General features: G+C 43.5%; 1 protein-coding gene across 12 annotated transcripts in view; it reads left to right on the forward strand.

The window, feature by feature from the left end:
• Nucleotides 1-18,432, forward strand: part of agrn (agrin) — a 391,168-nt gene that overhangs the window by 338,089 nt on the left and 34,647 nt on the right. For all 12 annotated transcript variants that reach the window (XM_054746151.2, XM_054746154.2, XM_054746157.2 and 9 more), the window contains 7 exons: nt 4,767-4,894; nt 8,961-9,075; nt 10,156-10,275; nt 10,437-10,826; nt 12,401-12,593; nt 16,474-16,689; nt 16,764-16,993. In XM_054746151.2, the coding sequence (XP_054602126.2) occupies nt 4,767-4,894; nt 8,961-9,075; nt 10,156-10,275; nt 10,437-10,826; nt 12,401-12,593; nt 16,474-16,689; nt 16,764-16,993 (1,392 nt within the window). The remainder of the gene's footprint in view (nt 1-4,766; nt 4,895-8,960; nt 9,076-10,155; nt 10,276-10,436; nt 10,827-12,400; nt 12,594-16,473; nt 16,690-16,763; nt 16,994-18,432) is intronic.

Consider the following 18,432-nt stretch of genomic DNA (forward strand, 5'->3'; position numbering starts at 1 on the left):
AGACTCACCTCTTACATTAGGAAGAATCCGCGCGTTTCGAGCTTTATCCGTTCTTTCATAATCCGTTGTCGAATTGTGATCGGCAGACGCTTTTCCGGTTTGCGCCTCACTTTTTTTACAGCAGCGGCCCAAAACGATCTCCTAACACATGGATTTCTGCTTCCTGATCACGTGACGTGTGACGTACGCAGATGAAGATCGGCTTTAGAGCTGAGATGTTTGTTCTCGCGGTGCGGGGGCTCGTCCGACGCCCACACAGTAAAAAAAATGCAAATGACGACTTTAGTCGTCAATGGCAGTGAATGACTTAAACATTCTTGCCTTATCTGCTATAACACAAATAACAGGCCAACATTTGAATTCACAGGTTCATTAAATTCAAATAAATCTTTTTTGAGATGTTTTTTGGGCATTTTTAGAAGAATATGGTGGAGATGATTCAACAATTTCAGTAGAGCACAAAATGACTTTACAGGCTTTTTCTGACTCAGTTGTGGATTAGTCAATCTGATGTGTCATCGGTGGGGTCTAATAATTAAGGTTAGGGTTGTTCAAAGTGTGGCCCAGGGACCATTTTTGCCCCTCAGAGCTATTTTGTGCGGCCCCAGTTTCATGTCTAGAATGGTAGGCTTGTGTTTATCCAGCAGGCTGTTGATGAAGAGCGACTTTAAAGGTGGCCTAGAATTAAAAGCCACATCTACGTTGATAATTGTTGGCAGGGTGGGGTGGCTAATGTACCAAACACTCACCGACCTACCGGGGCAAGTCTCGGCCCATAGAGAGAGCTCAGCTGTGGGGCAGAATCTACTGTTGTCTTTTAAATGGCCTCATCATGCTACTGGACAACAAACAATGTCACATACTCACCGCTACGGATATCAGCTAGCGGGGGCAGTCCGCCATACACCATCAAAAGACACAAGTGCATCTTGTATCTAAATAAAAGGTACCTCTATCTGCCCTTGACTCAAAGAAAAGCCGAAGTCTAATTAGTCCAAAGTTGCCAAAGCCGTTTCAAACAAACCGTCGCCATCTTTGCTTTTTCACCCAGTCACAGTAACATCTCGCCCACAAACCGATGGAGCGCTGTGATTGGCAAGTCACGAGACTGTTTGGGCCTGCTGAGGTTCCAATGGAGCGTGGCTAGATCGACATGGAGGGCAAAGTCGCTTTGCTTCTGCTAGGGTTGGTCTAGATTTCTACGCTAGGGTCGACCTGCTTTCTGAAGCGAATCAGTAACGTTGTAGTGGCCACAGAGAAACGATTCGTTACGTAGAACAACATTAGCCCGAGCTAACACTAACCTGAGCTAAGGCTAACCCAGGTTAGCACTAGCCCGAGCTATTGTGACTGCCAGGGATTTTGGAGAGCGTACACTCTAGGGTATACTGGGAATGTCCAGAGTTTCAATGAATGTCAGAGAGATCCATATGTAGTGGGATGAGTCACCTGCCACCAAGTAATTGGACGACCTATCATTGAGGGAAGGCGCTCATATAAATAGGGCCTGAGGTGGCGCTACAGCGATCTTTTACTTTGGCTTAACTTCCGCTTCCTGTGTGAAGAGCCGTTGTGTACGGGACTCCGGCGTGTCGGACTGTGAGTACTATTTAAAAACGCTGCAGTAGTTGCATGGAGTCTGGTGTTTATTGGTTGCTCCTGCCACACATAGCCTGCAGTCTGGTACAACAGAGTACAGCTACACACTGCCTTGTCTGTGCCACACACACACACACACACACACACACACACACACACACACACACACACACACACACACACACACACACACACACACACACACACAGTTTAAACAAACCACAGTTTGTGACCTGGTGGAACTTTGAACTTGACGATTTTGTCCCTTTGCTTGAAATGTTTTTGTTAGATTTGCAGGCTACGTTTTTTTTTTTTTTTTTTTTTTTTTGGCAAGTGAATGTTTTGGTCAGCTTAGGACCGCCTCAGGCGGAGATGTGGATGTTGGTTGGGATCAAAGAGAGCAATAGGTATGGAGTACGTGACTGGGATGTATCGACATGGATGTGATTGAATAAGGAGGTCTGAAGCTCTTTGGAGAGTCATCGCTGAGAAGTTGAGGTTAGTAAAAGTGATGAAAGAGGATGAGGAGTAAAAGATGGATTATACAGAGGTGTGGGATGAAGGACGAGGAGGATGAGGGTCATCTTAAACCTAGTTTAGAATATTCACTCTATGAATGTTGACCAGAGCTACGGCGATGGTGCAGGAGCTTTTTCTGAGGGTGTGTGTGATGCATCTAAAGGATAAACACTGATTACTGCCACCACCAGCAGGGGGAGACAGTGACCACTGATCACGTTTTGATTTTATTTCTCTGCCCTTTAGGTTCCTTTTATACTTTTATTCAGACATACCCTGTCTGTACCACTGCTCTGCTGCTCCCTGCTGAGCTACGCCTCACGCTCTTCTCACCCCCAGACCCGTCAGTTCATTTCTCTCTGGAGTCGAGCGCAGAAAGAGCCCAGAGACTAGCAGAGGCCGACGAGTGCTGTTGTACCAATCAGTGCTTTCTGCCACAGTGGCTTCATAAAGATAAAGGGCTTCATCCCTAGGCCTTTCCCCCTCCAGCTCTCCATCTCGGTTTGTCCCAGCACTGGCTGTTTGACTGATTGTGAAAAGAGGGATTCTGTCTTGCTCCCAGGGGAGCTTTAAGCCATGACTTGAAAGAGCTCGGGCCACAAATTAGTGCAAGGAGTTGCATCTGTGGCGTGTTGAAGGTCCTAAAGCCTTCCAGTAAGCCAGCGGAGTTTACTGCCTCCGCAAGATCTGGAGACATCGGTCCACCTCTGGCCTTCCTATTCCGTAAAAAGGATTTATAGCTAAACAGATGTGGTGCGTCGACGTGAGGCTTTACGACCCCCTGGACGTCGAACCCAGCCGATGATGGAAGCGGGTCACTTCAGCCGAAAAGGGAGCGTTATAAAAAATCAGCAAAAGCCGGAAAATATTTATGTCAGTCAACAACGACAGTGCGCCAGAGATCAATACTTCATTCAGCTCAAGTGTTGCCAATAAATTCAGGCAGGACGATTGGCTGATCGATACGTTGGATCGTTTTTGGGGTTTTTCTGTTTCCCGCCGATCGTCGGCTCATTAGACGTGAGATGGCACGTCCCTCATGCATCAGCTGCCATCTCATCGTACAATCCAGCTTATTGACATCTGCCTGATCGCCACAGAAGAAGTTATTATTCATGGTTTCACATTTTAGTGAGACATCCAACACTGCCGTCTTCACACACTTCCAGGATGCTCTTGGTGTGTGTGTGTGTGTGTGTGTGTGTGTGTGTGTGTGTGTGTGTGTGTGTGTGTGTGTTTAAGGCTTTCTCACACAGAGAAGATAATAATGGAAAAGCAGCCTTTGAGGCAGTTTTTGGTTTCATTTGCTGAATGTTGTATCTTTTAAAAACCAATGCCGGTCTCCGTGTTGCATTTTAACAAGGCCTTTTACGCCCACATAAGAGACCGTGTCCGGCGAGTACTCATGAGAGAGTTATTACACACTGAGCTCTACTACCATACAGTAAAACTCTACCATATGCCGGGGGAACTCTGACAAATCCATTACATTTAACAGTTCACTAGAATCTGATAGCTGAACAGCTCCGTCCTTCCTTTTATCCCTTCTTTTTTTATCATCTGTTATGGAAGTGGGCTGGAAAATCACCCTCTCTGTTTGTCTTCTTTCCAGATTAAAAGTCCGATATGACTCTCTGTCCCCCCGCGCTTTTCTTTACCGTCTTCCGTCGACCATTTGCTCCAGTTTTATGGCCGCCGTCACATCTGAATCAATGTGTGCCGCCCGTGAAAGTACAGCAAAGAAAGCGAGGATGGATGAAACAGGAGGAGGGGGCGATGGGGAGTGTAGTGGCTGCTGTCCTTTTCACGCAGTTTTAACTAGACTATGTCAGTCATCGGTCTGGCGACATTAAGGAGACAATTACGACTATCTCTCACGATAATCATACAAGTGCTCTTGCTATCCTCGCCTCCGTTGCTCAGGCAGGGGCAGCAATGATTGATTTGGGCAATTTGTTCTGCTGATTACAAGCGGCATGAAAGCACGGCGTCAGCGCCTCTCACGCTCCTATTTACCGCACACACACACACACACACACACAGCTTTATCTTAAGTCCTCCTCTCACCAACGGTAGTATGAAGGTACCATATAAAAAGTTGATGTATGTTTGACAATGCCACGCCCCTCAAGGTTGAACACGAAGGCTCTGCCTTTGTGGGACATGGTGGTGCTCAGTGTGCCTCTAGGCTGTTTTCTCGTTGGTTTGTTGGTGTGTTTTTTATTTTTCATGCATTTGTTGGTCTGTCTAACTTCTTGTCTTTCTACCCAGCCCTCCATGCCAAAGCCTACTTTTGGGATGAATCTGGATCTGGTAAAACTGGCCCATTTTCCCTCCACCTTCCCTTTTTTCCTTCCTTCTTTCACATTTCGCACTTCCCGTCTCTCACCACCTCCACCTCTACCTTAACCTTGAGCCAGCCAAACTCCAGCCTGTTCCAAGACCACCAACCCTTCAGGCGATCAGCAACCCATCGACTAACCCCGCCTGTCAAACACACACACAAACACACGATCCATCACTCACCCAACCCCTAAAAGAGCACCATGTGAAGGCAGTGGCAGCCAGCTGGGTGATACAGGAAGAGGGTTCAGGCTACAATATGGTGAATATGGGGGTCATATTTTCCTTGCATTCTCTCTCTCCAGCCACCATGAAGTTCTCTGGCACCCTGAACCTGGACCAGGTGGAAGGCCAGGAGATTTTCCACACACCTGAGATGGACGACCCAAAGTCTGAGCTGTTTGGAGAGACGGCCCGCAGCATAGAGAGCGCTGTGAGTCACTTCAAGATGGTTTTCATCCACTTTGACCACATTTGCTGTTATTTTGCCCATAAAATAAATGAAGGGTTATCACATCAAAACAAAGTGACAAGTCGAATTCGTAGGATGCTCAAAATGCGCCCTCATTTTCCCGAATTTCAAGGATGGCTCTTGCATCTGGCGTCATGGGACAAGTTTCTGTTTTTGTACTTTTGGTCTTTTAAATGTTAGCAGATTTATCTGTGGCTGTAAAAAATGCTAAACTGAAAGTGTGTGTGGTGTTAGGCTTTATTTGTTTGAATATTTGTTCAGTTAATATATAGTTTTTTCAAAAATAATGGTAAACAAGCTCGTTTGGTGGTTCCCGCTGTTTGCTAGGCCAAAACTCTGAGATAAGGGCAGGATCACATATGAAGGTTAGACAGACGCTTGCTTCCCCTCGAGGAAGGACCCGACTTCTGTTGAGCGGGTAGGACAGGTTCTTACAAGAATGCTGCTCCTGGATTTGGCCGTGATTTAAGAACAGTTGAGCTAATGGCTAGTGCTAGCACAGCCAAGACCAGACCCCTAGTATGGACAGGGCATCCGCGGGTCCTTAAAAAGTCTTAAATTTGCTTTTCCAAATTTAAGGCCTTAAAAATCCTTAAAAATGACAAATAATCCATAAATACAGTTTCCAAATGTCTTAAATTTCCAAAGACCCAATAAACAAGATTATTTTATTTCAATTTTCATGAATTTCTAGTTAGTGTTCAGTATTTTTTGTGTATGATGTTGGCATAAGTGGAACCGTACACATTCAGTTGGTTGTGAAAGGGGGCTTTTTTAGATGAGCACATTAGCTGGTTAAGCTAGTGGGAGATTGCACCATGGGGATGTGCAACTTTTATGGTAACTGGATGGCTAATCTCACATTCGCAATAGCTGGAAATTATAGTTTGAATTTAATTTTTAAAAGTAGCTTAAATTTGGTCCAATTGGCCTTAAAAAAGGTCTTAAAAAGTCTTAAATTTGGCTTCTTTAAACCTGCAGATACCCTGTATGGATCATTTCATAAAGGTTCAGGCAGACATAATTTTATACATCTTTACACAAGTATGACATTTTGGCAAATGTTTACTAGCCTTTAGCCTGTCAGTCCCGCTAGGCATAAACTGTATTTCTCCCAATAGAAGCCATTCAGGAAGCTCTCTCCATTCAGGAGTGAAATAATAATGATTTTTACACATAGACAAGTAGATTTAACATTACGTGACATGTTCTTTTAGAAATGCAGCCAAAGGCGTGGTGTTGTTTGCGACAGACATCCAATAATCACAACTTTCCTTCAGCTTTCTCATTTGCAGCTATTCATGTGATTTATTTCTGGCATCACTCTCAGCATAGCAATTTCCAGATGCAGCTGACAGATGTTTGGACCAAAAACACCCAAAACCTTTACGCAGCGCAAACATCTGAGTTGCATTTATCAAGTGACTCACAAGATGACAGGTTTCAGAATGTGACACACTCCAGCGTGTTGTGTTTTCAGCTTGTTTGGCTGCCCTCGACAGTCCAGCTGACAACTGATTCAAGTGAATATTGTCACTTTGTGGCCGCTGGAGGGATTAAAAAAACATTCCTGCAAATGTCTTGTTTTGTTTTTTCCCAAAACTGTTTTTGTCAAGAGGACAAAAGCTTCTGAAACCAGATTCAAAGGCTTCGCGGCGTGATGAAACTCCTCACGGCGAGCCCGAATCATCAGAATCTTTCAGGCAGGTGTCGCCACATGTCTCACCGGCTCGGCACCTCTGAAGCTGCTGAGTAATACTCTGCTGAAGTGATTTCTCTGGTTCGATGTCTGATAGAAGAAACAACAATAATCTAAAAAAATACATTTGTTCCCTTCAATCAGAGCGTGTGCATCATCTCCCGCATCTTGTCTCATATTTGAGTTTTAATAAAAAGCGACATATTGCAAATCTGTTCTATCAGCTGATCTGGACAAGAGATTATCAACCGTTTTTATGATCCATGTGGATCAAAAGTAAACAAGACCTTCCACAGTATTTTCTTCTAATGCGTCCCTTTTTAGATTTTCTGTTTCCTTATTAAAAACATTAAGTTTTTAATATACAGCTCAATAATTTAAAGCTGATTTTGTTCTGCGTGGCATAAAAAAGCACTCTTCAGGCGTAATACAACTTTATTAAAAAATAAAATAACTGCTTGCCAAACACTTTACAATATTCAGAAGCAGTTTTACTTCTGAGATTAATTAAAAATGTTCCATTCCACATTGTTCCTGTAAAACTGGACACAGAATGTGGTTAGAAAGCCAAAACCAGGACGACGTAGAGCCTGGTCCAGACTCACAGTTTGGCCTCTGCTGCTGAATCTGTCCACTCTATGTCCGTCTCTGTTGGCAGTCCAGGACCTGTGCGTGTGCGTGCGTGTGTGTGTGTGTGAGTGTGTGTGTGTGTGTGTGTGTGTGTGTGCGTGTACTGTACACATGTACCAGCTGTTAAATCGGTGTCACTAGCCCCCACTGGGAGCTAATCTGCTACCTCACAGCGGTGTGTGTGTGTGTGTGTGTGTGTGTGTGTGTGTGTGCGCGAGCACTCGTTAACACTCTCAGCCTGTGGGTCTCTTGAAGCCTGGTGTGCCACTTGACAGCAGCCCCCCCCCCACCCCCTCATCGTCTCCCAGCACCACCACTGAGCACGTACGATACTTACATAAACAGCCCTAACAGTACAGTCACAAAGTGGACTTTTGACATGAAAGGCGTCACGCTGTTAGTTTCTGTTTTTATTTGGAAGTCAATCGCTACATTTAGGAGAAAGGCGACAGGAACGGCGTGTGTACATGGGAGAGCATCACCACTGATCTCTAATCCAGCTTTGGGGGATTTTACTTCCTGCTTCGCTGTCTCACCTCGGCACACAAATCATAGGCGTTCAGTACATGAAGGAATGAATCTTTACCACACTAAATACTCGAGCTCATCAAAATATACTGCACTATTGGTCCCATTGTCCACTGGCCTTTAGTATAAGCTAACATAATGTACCCCAGCTTTCCTTTGATGTGTTCATTATGATTTATCAAATAAAAAAGTGTAATCTAGCATTTGAATGCAATTTATTTAATATCTGTGTCTGAAAACACAAGGAATGGTGTTATTTTTGTTTAGGTATGGATTACATGAGAGAGAACATTTATTAAATTGTTTAGATTAGCTTTTGTTAAGCATGAAATCCAAAAGTCACTTTTGTGCCTCCATGTGGGCCTCTACTAGCTCTATAAACATTGCAAATGTGAAAAAAATCTGTCCATCGGTTTCTGTCTGTGGTTTTTTAGGGGTGATGTGCCTAAAACAAGCCATTACAAAAAGTCCCTGTGTGTGACATCACAAGTTGGGAAATTTGCATTTAACCAGCTTTCACCTCCTTAGGCTGGAGGAGCAGAACCTCTACCTCGAGCCCCTTCTGGATATCGGAGCTTCTCAGCGCATAGTGGAAGATTGGTGGGCGTGGCCAGCTCCACCTTGTTTTCTTAATGTGTCAGACAGAGCCCTGAAACAACTCATTCTGGCAGGCACTGAAAATGTCAAGAATAAAACTGTAATAAAACTATTACAACTTAAGAAAAAAGTCATAAACATGTTGCCTTTAAACGAATAAAAGTAAAGTTTGTTTTTTCACAATATTAAACAGTTTTAAACTGGAAATGCTTCAGAATCACTATTAGCTCAAAATGTTAGCTTAGCTTCTAGTCTAGCTTCTATCTCCAGTGCCTTGAATCACAGACACAGCAAGTCATCGGGAGCAAAACCAATCAGAATGTCAGGATAGTATGGCATTTATCTTTGCTGTTCCCGAAAACTTGCTCCTAAAATGAATGTCACCTCAGGCAGCTAAATGTCAGTTTGTGCACTCACACCCGTTGGCTTTACCCTCGTCAAACCAATTTGAGCATCAGTCTTTCTCCCTGCGAGATAGTGCTCAGATTGGTGGAATTAAAGCGTGCAGCTCATTACCTGCCTCATTTATCATCCCTTGTCTCCGTCCCTTCCCTCTTTCCTTCTCTGCTCCAGCTAAACGAGTTGTTCAGGAAGTCGCCTTTGCGCAAAGACTTCATGGGGGTTCGCGTTAGTAAACTAGAGCCCAGCCGCTCCATCCAGGCTCTGGTGGAAGCCCACTTCAGACCAGGTGAGAAATCTCCCAGAAACATAAATATGAAATATGGAGACACAAAGGATGCCAATTTGTTTAAAACATTACTTACTTTTGATATGTCATCTGCAAGCTGCTGTTTTATGTGGAGAAAGATTAGGGGCACTGAAAAGAAAAATAGGAAAGAAAATTATGTCTCAGAATTTTGAATTCTGAGGAAAAAAATTCAGAATTCTTATTTGATCTCAGAATTCTGAGGTTCCAATCAGTCCTTTTTAAAGTCCTTTTTCCTTTTGTCTTTTCAGTGGCACTAATTCTCCTCCATATGTTTTGTTTTTCAAACTTTCACTCGTGCATGTTTTATTCCACTAACAAAATTTGCATGCAAATGTATGCAACTGCTCGTATTTCTGAAACAGCTTTGCATTTGCAAGTGAATTGTACCTGCACATAAACACACTGCACTGGTGCATAAGCAGCAGATGGCACCATGAGAGCAGCACGAGTTACTGTGGAATTGGGAGATTTGCACAACTTGCTTATATTTATGAAAGTGTCCTCAAACAGTTTTCATCATTTCCTGTCCTGTGGGTGTGTTTTGTTGCAGAGTATGCTTTATCTTTGCACTTTAACGAAGAACAAAGATGCTTTTTCAGCACCAAAAGCTAAAGTCACACAGGTTTCATGGAGGTTTTAAGTTGATCACTAAATAATTTGGCAGATGTGTCATAACTGGCTGTTTTATTTTCCTCCTGCACCCCACCAACCCAAAGCCTCCTCCGTCCGCCTTTCCTTTTTCTTTTTTTTTTACTTTTACGAGCAACATTTAGCGTCCTTCACTCCCTTCGTGTGGGGCGACGGATGCTGTTACACGGCGTTCCTCCATGGCCTGTAAAGCAAACATCTGCGGTGAACATTATGAGAGCGATTCATCTGGAAAAAAGTCGGACAAGCACTGGTTGGAGGACAAGTGGTCCGTGGAGACCGTCCACCTGTCACGCCACAAGGCTGTTTGATGTATTCATTGTAGCATTAAAAGAGCTTGAGTCCTGTGTTTGCTCCAGAGTGCTCCTCAGAGGCCTTGTCCTGATTGGTGGCACCTTTTGTTTATTGTAGAGACGAGGTACACCGTGGAGGACATCGTGAGGGCCCTGCTGAGACAGTTAAAGGCTTCCAAAGACACCAGCATCTCCGTGAAGAAGCCGGAGGATGAGAATATCCGCTTCACTAATTATGGTAATATAATGTGGATTTAGCAGGAATGTGTAAGGATTTATTAAACGAAGGAGGGTTTTACTCTGAAGTTATTCATGAGGTGGTTTATCAAAAGTCTTCAATAGAAAATCTCAAAACTCAACATATTCAACTAATCTTCCTTATTTTTACATATTTTTCAGGCTTGTCCAGTACCGCCATCTTTACCACCACCATCACGACCACCCCTGCAGTTACCACCGCCGCCCCCATCACCACCACCAGGCTTCCCGCCACCTCCCCCTACATCACCCGTCGCCCACCAGGCACGAGCCACAGGCCCTTCCCCAGCAGACGCACCACCACCACGGCAGCGCCCGTCACCACGCCGCTCCCTACCACCACCGCATCCGTCGCCACGACAACGACACCGCAGACCACCACTTTCAGCAACATCCGTGGAAGACATCAGCACAAGAGCAAGAAGCCCTGCGACTCCCACCCCTGTCTCCACGGGGGAACCTGCGAGGACGACGGCAGTGACTTCAGCTGCAAGTGTCCCGCCGGGCGAGGCGGGGCGGTGTGTGAGAAGGGTGAGTCGTCATCATTTCTGCATGAAACAAGTTTGAAATCCCACCAAAGGCCAACGCTTACTGAGACTTCACAGCAGCTGAGAGGCTTTAAGGTGTTTTCGTTCTACAAATGATGCCTTTGAGTTGCTTTATAATCACTGCAAACCGCAGCCTTAAGTGCTGTCATACATTATGAAAGCAGTCGAAACGCGACGCCAAAACAGAACCAGTTACTCCAGAAAGGCCTCGTCGAGTGAGCGATTCAAGGTAAAGAACATAAATAATTAACCCACCATGTTTTAGTTCGTGAGAGTGCAAGGTGACACCTCCCGCGGCAGTGGGAGTGATGACTTTCAGTTAGCGCTGAATTATGTAAATGGAAGTTTAAGTGGTCACAGATGTGGATTTATGAGGCGATTTGAAGCTTAACAAATTAACAGCATTCAGAGCTGGAGGGAAAAAAATCGGTTTTATGTTCAATCTTTTCATTATTTAGGAAGTTTGACCGACTCGGGCGGTTGTCTTTCACTCGGCGGCACCTGAAACTCGTCTCCGCTTATTCGGGTCGTTTTGGCGCTTCAGAAATGAGCCGTTCCACTCAGCTCTGCAGGGGGAACAAAGACAAAAGGAGAACTTCTTGACGAACGCGAGACTTCTGTTTCTTTAACCTACTTTGGGATTTCAGGGGAACAAGCAGCGACCTCACACAGCTGCATCGTCAGATAATTGACACTAATTGCTTTGATGGGGATTAGATGATGAGAATTACTCCAAGTGTTTGAGTCAGCGTGGTTAACTAAAATCACAAAAAGAAACACAAACACACACACACATGCACACACACATGCACAAACACATGCACACACACATGCACACACACATGCACAAGCACATGCACACACATGCACACACACATGCACAAACACATGCACACACACATGCACAACACATGCACACACACATGCACACACACACATGCACAACACATGCACAAACACATGCACACACATGCACAAACACATGCACACACACATGCACAAACACATGCACACACACATGCACAACACATGCACACACACATGCACACACACACATGCACAACACATGCACACACACATGCACACACATGCACACACACATGCACAAACACATGCACACACACATGCACAACACATGCACAAACACATGCACACACACATGCACAACACATGCACAAACACATGCACAAACACATGCACACACACATGCACAGCCTCCCACGGATCAATCAAGTCGTTTAAAAACAGGGAGCTCATCAGCTGCCATTCTCCTCAGACAGATGGACAGAGGGAAAAAACGAAGCCCGGGGAGAAAATCATAATGAGAATGATGTTTGTTGAGCAGCTATAAAGCAGAGTTCCACTGAAAACGTGTGTTTGCATGTAAAATTATGACCCCTAACACGAACGGATGCGCAGGCTTATTTTTATATTAGGAGGCAGTGACTCATCACAGCCACTCACGCCTAATTATGCACATTAAACTTGTGTTTCACTGAGATAAACCGAATCACATGTTAATGACGGGATTGGCTTGCTGTCTTCATTCCTCCGCAGTGATCAAGTACTTCATCCCTTCGTTCGGTGGTCAGTCCTACTTGGCCTTCCAGACGATGAGCGCGTACCACACGGTCCGCATCGCCATGGAGTTCCGGGCGTCCGAGATGACCGGCCTGCTGCTCTATAACGGTCAGATGAGAAAGAAGGACTTCATCTCTCTGGCGCTGGTCAACGGCAAGGTGGAGCTCAAGTGAGTGTTGGCTCCATTAAGAGGGGCGCCTGCCGGGGTATTTACGGACTCTGCCGCTCATGTCGGATTCAGTCTGAGTGGTTTTATCCTTCTAAACCATCCTTATCGCAAAGCGCGATGAAACATTAACGATCCCCACGAGGGATCGGGGTCATTGCAGCAGCAGCTGGGAGAGGGTGTAAATAGGAGCAAAACAAAGAGAGCTCAACATAATGAGGCAAATAATTACAGCAAGCAAACACAGAATAAAGAGATGGAGGCAGAAAGTCAGTCAGAAATATATTTAAACGTAAAGAACACAAGCATAAAAACGTTGAGTTTTAAGTCCCACGTCGAGGTCATTTACCTTTGGGACAGATATAGACGCAGACCTGCGAGGAGCAGATGCTGTCAGGGTGACTTTTTTCTGTTAAACAGCAGCAGAACGTTAGAAAAGCTTCCCGTCTGGATTTGGTAAAAGACTCAGACTTCACTTAGTGGGACTCAGTGGGCAGCGCGAGTTTGGGTAACAAGAACCAACAAGCATGGAGGCCATGACAGCGTTAACTCTATGAAAGCCATTTTTATTACTTTAACTAAGAAAAATCTTCATTTTTAAATATAATTATTCTGACTATAACAGAGATTTATAGATGCAATTATGAAGGGGAAACTTTAATAACTATAAATACCAAATAATTATTTACTGAGTTTCTGTTGATATGACTATCAACGTCATATTTATAAGAAATGAAGTTAACATTGTAAGATTTAATGTCATAATTACAGAAAGTAGGGTCATAAGATTGTTATATATGTCATAATAATAGTATATAACCTCAATATTATAAGATATAGTCAAAAATAAAGAATGTAAACTCATATTTATGATATAAAGTACAAGTATATGATAAAAAGCCATAAGACATAATGTCATAATTATAAAATATAAAGTCAGAATGATAAAAATTCATAATTATATGATTTAAAGTTATAATTATAGTTAAAAGTCATAATTGTAAGAAAAGCACATAAATACAAGACAAAAAAGGTATAATAAATTCATAACAGTAGATTTAAAGTTATAATTATATGAAGTCTTAAACTTTTGACACAAAGTCCTGATTGTGTATTTCATTTATTTATTTGTCATTTTTTGGGATGTTCAGCCATGTTTTTTGAAAAAAATAAAAATAAAAAAATAAAAAGAACTTGTGTTTTATCCCAATTTTATCCAAAGCACTTTTCAAATGAGGATGTAAAACAGCAGCTGATCTCAAAGCCAAATTCTAAACTAAAGTCATCATTTTAACAAATAAAGCCACGATTATAGGATACAAAATCCTAATTATGAGTTTAAAGCTCCTCTTAGATAATAAAAGCTGTTATGCTACCTGGTTATTACCTTCCTGGCTAGCAAGCTGGTACTTTTTATACTCTATAAATACAATTTAATGAGTCAGCGTGGGTGGGTGTGGGTTTTGGCCACCAACAGAACAGAATATAATCTAATACTTAGCTTCTTTGGCCAGCATGCGTTTCCATATTTAGACTCAGACAAGAAATATTTTTAAAATGTCCAGCTTCAACTCATATTTGTATCTTTTAAAAACACAAAGTTTATTATTTGAAGTTAAACTAAATCAGGTTGAGGTATAAAATATGAAAAGTGCATTTAGTCTTATCTAGTTTCACATTTCAGCTGGAGCTGTCAGTAGCAAGAAGCCAATTTACTTGGCAGAGACCTGCTGAAACGCAAAGTGTTATAATAATGATGATAATAATACGCATTCATCTCTTCTCCTGTAGCAGAATTTTTATGAATAATGATTATTTTGGAAAAGCAGAGGCTTTGTGAAGAGACTAATTACAGATTCTGCACCATGTCTGGTTTGGAGGCATTGTTTCAAACACAATCTGCTTATCTTGGCTTTTGGATTCCAACCTGACCTCCCCAAGCTCTTTGCTAACCTGGCCAGGTTCGAGTTGTGTACTGAGGATGAAATCAATAGCAAACCGGAGGGGATCATTAGTCACTTGTGCTTTTCAAATAGGCTTCAATTCCAGAAATACAGCTGCAAGATTACCTCCCACAGCTTTGCAAATCCGAGACGTGGGGAGAAGAACTAATTATTTGTGGCAGATAATTGCTCTCAGGTTGTGCTAATGCTAGCGTATGTGTGGGTGCACGTACACGATAGCTCTATTCTGTGGTGATATCGCCTTTTTCTCCACAAAAACCCCATTAGATAAAAGGTATGAAAATCAGAGTGTGAAAATATTTTTCAAATGAGTAACTACTTCATTCCAGTCACGTAGTTGTTGTATCTTCTGTCTTCCATCTGTCTGTTGAGCAGGATGGGCACTTTTTTTTTCTTTTTAAACATTGCTTAATTAAAAAGGAGAAAAAAAACATGGATATGATGGAAAATGACTTGTGCAGATGGGGTTGTGCACTCGGATCGAAGAGCGTACGCAGCTGTCGGAGGATTTCCGGATCCAGTTGTAGGGTTTAGGAAATTGAGTGCTTTAAGAGCTCAATATATATATTTCACCTCTACTTATGACTGATAAGCTGTGATACTCTTATCTAAATATAGAATATCAACCCGGCTTGGTCTTTGTGTTTATCAGAAGATTCTAGGATTCTTTGTTTATTAGGGGATTGTAAACACTTCGTTTTGATTCAGAAAAGAGTCAGGTTTATAAAAGTAAGAATTTATTTGACCAACAATTAAAACATGACAAGTTTACTAATATTTATTGTGATGGATGGATAGATATGATGAATGAAACCTATGTGTGAATGTGGTGTTATCAGAACTTGCGTATCTAGGAGAGCTGAGTTCTGGATGTAAAAGAATTTGGGTTGCGCTAAGCTATGAAGCTGATTATTATCAAAACACATCAGACGCTATCTGTCGTGTCTACATACCCACTCGAAGACCCTCGTGATAGATCCGGAATGTCGAAGTCCTCGGACTTCCAGGCACTGAGGTCCGTAGAAGAAACTGCGGCCCCACTAAACCGGTCTTAGAGTTGTCTCCAGGCCACAACGGATGGATGGGACCGCGCGTCTGGGACTCTTAAGGAGTCTAAACAATATCAGCTCGTTCTGCAGGAACTGTTGCGGTATCAGCTTCGCAGGTGCAAAAAGATTTTGACGACGTGTCAAAAGCTTTGATGGTTAAAGAGGGTTTTGCTTCAGCTGGCCGGTCCGAAGCTTTCTCTAGAACTGAGGAATCACCAGTTTTAATGTTCTCATGTTATGATTTGTGTAGCCAACCAAAGGTTGACAAGTTTGAGGAATATTACCAAGAATCTCAGAAACGCACGCCTTCTTTGATACCGGATGCTCTGATCAGGGCAAAGGACTATTTATGTGTCGCGAGTTTAACTTAACCTTACTTTGTCCTTGTGTGAGTGCAAATGGTGATGACCTTGCCATGTTAGCATGCTGAAACATATTTCAATCACTGTAATCATAACATTTCAATCTTCAATCATTGAGCACAGATTAATGAAGCATTTCATTTTACTATAATTATTATAAGTAGCAATAAACAAACGTTTATTTAATGATTATCTAGCTTATAAGTTGTAGAAGTTCATATCTGATTTAGGAAATCCAGACTGTTCCTTATATAGAGGCATGAAGAATCCTGAAAGATTGGACCTTGAGGAGAGAACATTATTGTTGACATTTCGTTATCTGTGTTCAGAGCTGCAGGCTCTGAGCTCCAGCTGGTGGGATGAAGGCAGACGCATTAAAGGGGACACATGCAGTCTTGTGTCTCCTTTTTGACCAGATGTAGAATGGTCAAACTGTACCTAAAAACTGATCATTGCTGGACGTTACACAGTTGACTTATTTAATCCACTCCACCAATCCTTCTTTTAGGTTTAACACCGGATCGGGCACAGGCACTTTGATCAGCAAAGTTCTAATCAATCAGGGACGCTGGCATCAGCTGGTAGTGACACGCAACCGGCGAAGTGCTGTGCTGAGCATCGACAACGAGCCGCACATTCAGGGTGAAAGCCCCCAGGGCACCGACGGCCTCAACCTCGACACGGAACTGTTCATCGGAGGCGTGACGGAGGAGCTGAAGCAGGAGTAAGACTTTGACTTTTCATTATTATCAAAGGCTTACAGGAGGTTTGATGTCCCGTGCTCTTCCTGGTCCTCAGCGTGAGGGAGCGAACCGGGGTCGCCGCGGGCCTGGTGGGCTGCATCCGCATGCTGGACGTCAACAACCGGATGCTCAACCTGCAGGAGAGCGGAGGCGACAGTCTGTTTGGCAGTGGAGTGGGTGAATGTGGGAACAACCCCTGCCAGCCCAACCCCTGCAAGAACGCCGCGGAATGCCAAGTCAAGGAGGCTGAGATGTTCCACTGCAAGTGCCGCCAAGGATTCTGGGGTAAGGCAGCGGCCCATCATACGTAGATTATCGATAGCCGTTAACCGTTCTGATGTAAGTCTTCTAATTGTGTTCCATTTCCTTTTAGCCACAAATAAATGTGGACACACTTTAGGGGGACGTAAAAACTGGACTCACCTCGAGTATGCACTTGTGCTCCTCCCCCTTTCACCTTTCATTCTTTAAAGAGATGGGGATTAGACATAACAGAGTAACCTGGATTAGACATAGAGTAAATGTGGATTAGACATAACAAAGTAACCTGGATTAGACATAACAGAGTAAATGTGGATTAGACATAACAAAGTAACCTGGATTAGACATTACAGAGTAAATGTGGATTAGACATAACAAAGTAACCTGGATTAGACATAACAAAGTAACCTGGATTAGACATAACAGAGAAATGTGGATTGGACATAACAAAGGAACAAGGATTAGACATAACAGAGAAACGTGGATTAGACATTACTGAAGTGTAGTACAGCTGGGGGAAATTTAATTCATTGTCACATTTAAAGGCGTGTATTTCACTGGGCTGTGAATGCAAGTTCTAGGCTAAAATCTCACTTATGTGCACAACTCTTGCTACAGTGTGGTTCAATTGCACCTTTATTTGTTTTGATTTACTCCTCTTAATGTGGAGGAGCAGCGGATCTACTCTCAGCCCCTCCCGGATGACTGAGCTTTTCACCTTATCTCTAAGGGGGAGCCCAGCCACACTGCGGAGAAAACTCATTTGGCCGCTTGTATCCCTAATCTCGTTATTCGGTCACTACCCAAAGCTCGTGACCATAGGTGAGGGTAGGAACGTAGATTGACCGGTAAATCAAGAGCTTCACCTTCTGGCTCAGCTCTCTTCACCACAACAGGCCGGTATAACACCCGCATCACTGAAGACGCAGTACCAATCCACCTGACGATCTCACGCTCCAGCTTTCCTTCACTTGTGAACAAGACCCCGAGATACTTAAACTCCTTCCTCTTCGGGCAGGACCTCATCCCTGACCAGGATAAAGCATTCTACCCTTTTCAAGAGAAGCCAGTTCAGGTGGCTCGGGTATTTGATTAGGATGCCTCCCTGGTGAGGTCCATCCGTGAGGAGACCTAAAGGAAGACCCAGGACACGTTTGAGGGAAGATGTCCCTCGGCTGGCCAGCGAATGACTTGGATCCCTCTGGAGGGGCTGGCCCAAGTAGCTGGGTAGAGGGAAGTCTGAACCTCTCGACTTAGGCTTCTGCCCCTGCGACGCAACTTCGGATAAGAGGAAGAAAATGGATGGATAAAACTTTTTTAATGTTGTTAATGTCCGTGGATGTCTTTCGAACCTGATCAGTGACATACTTCATTCGAAACAGTCTTGGTATTTTGACGTCTTAGCAAAGTCCCAAAAAAGCAGATTACGTATAACCTTCTCACCATCCCTGAAACTTCCCAGA

Source organism: Nothobranchius furzeri, chromosome 15, assembly GCF_043380555.1.
Source record: "Nothobranchius furzeri strain GRZ-AD chromosome 15, NfurGRZ-RIMD1, whole genome shotgun sequence".
NCBI lineage: Eukaryota > Metazoa > Chordata > Actinopteri > Cyprinodontiformes > Nothobranchiidae > Nothobranchius > Nothobranchius furzeri.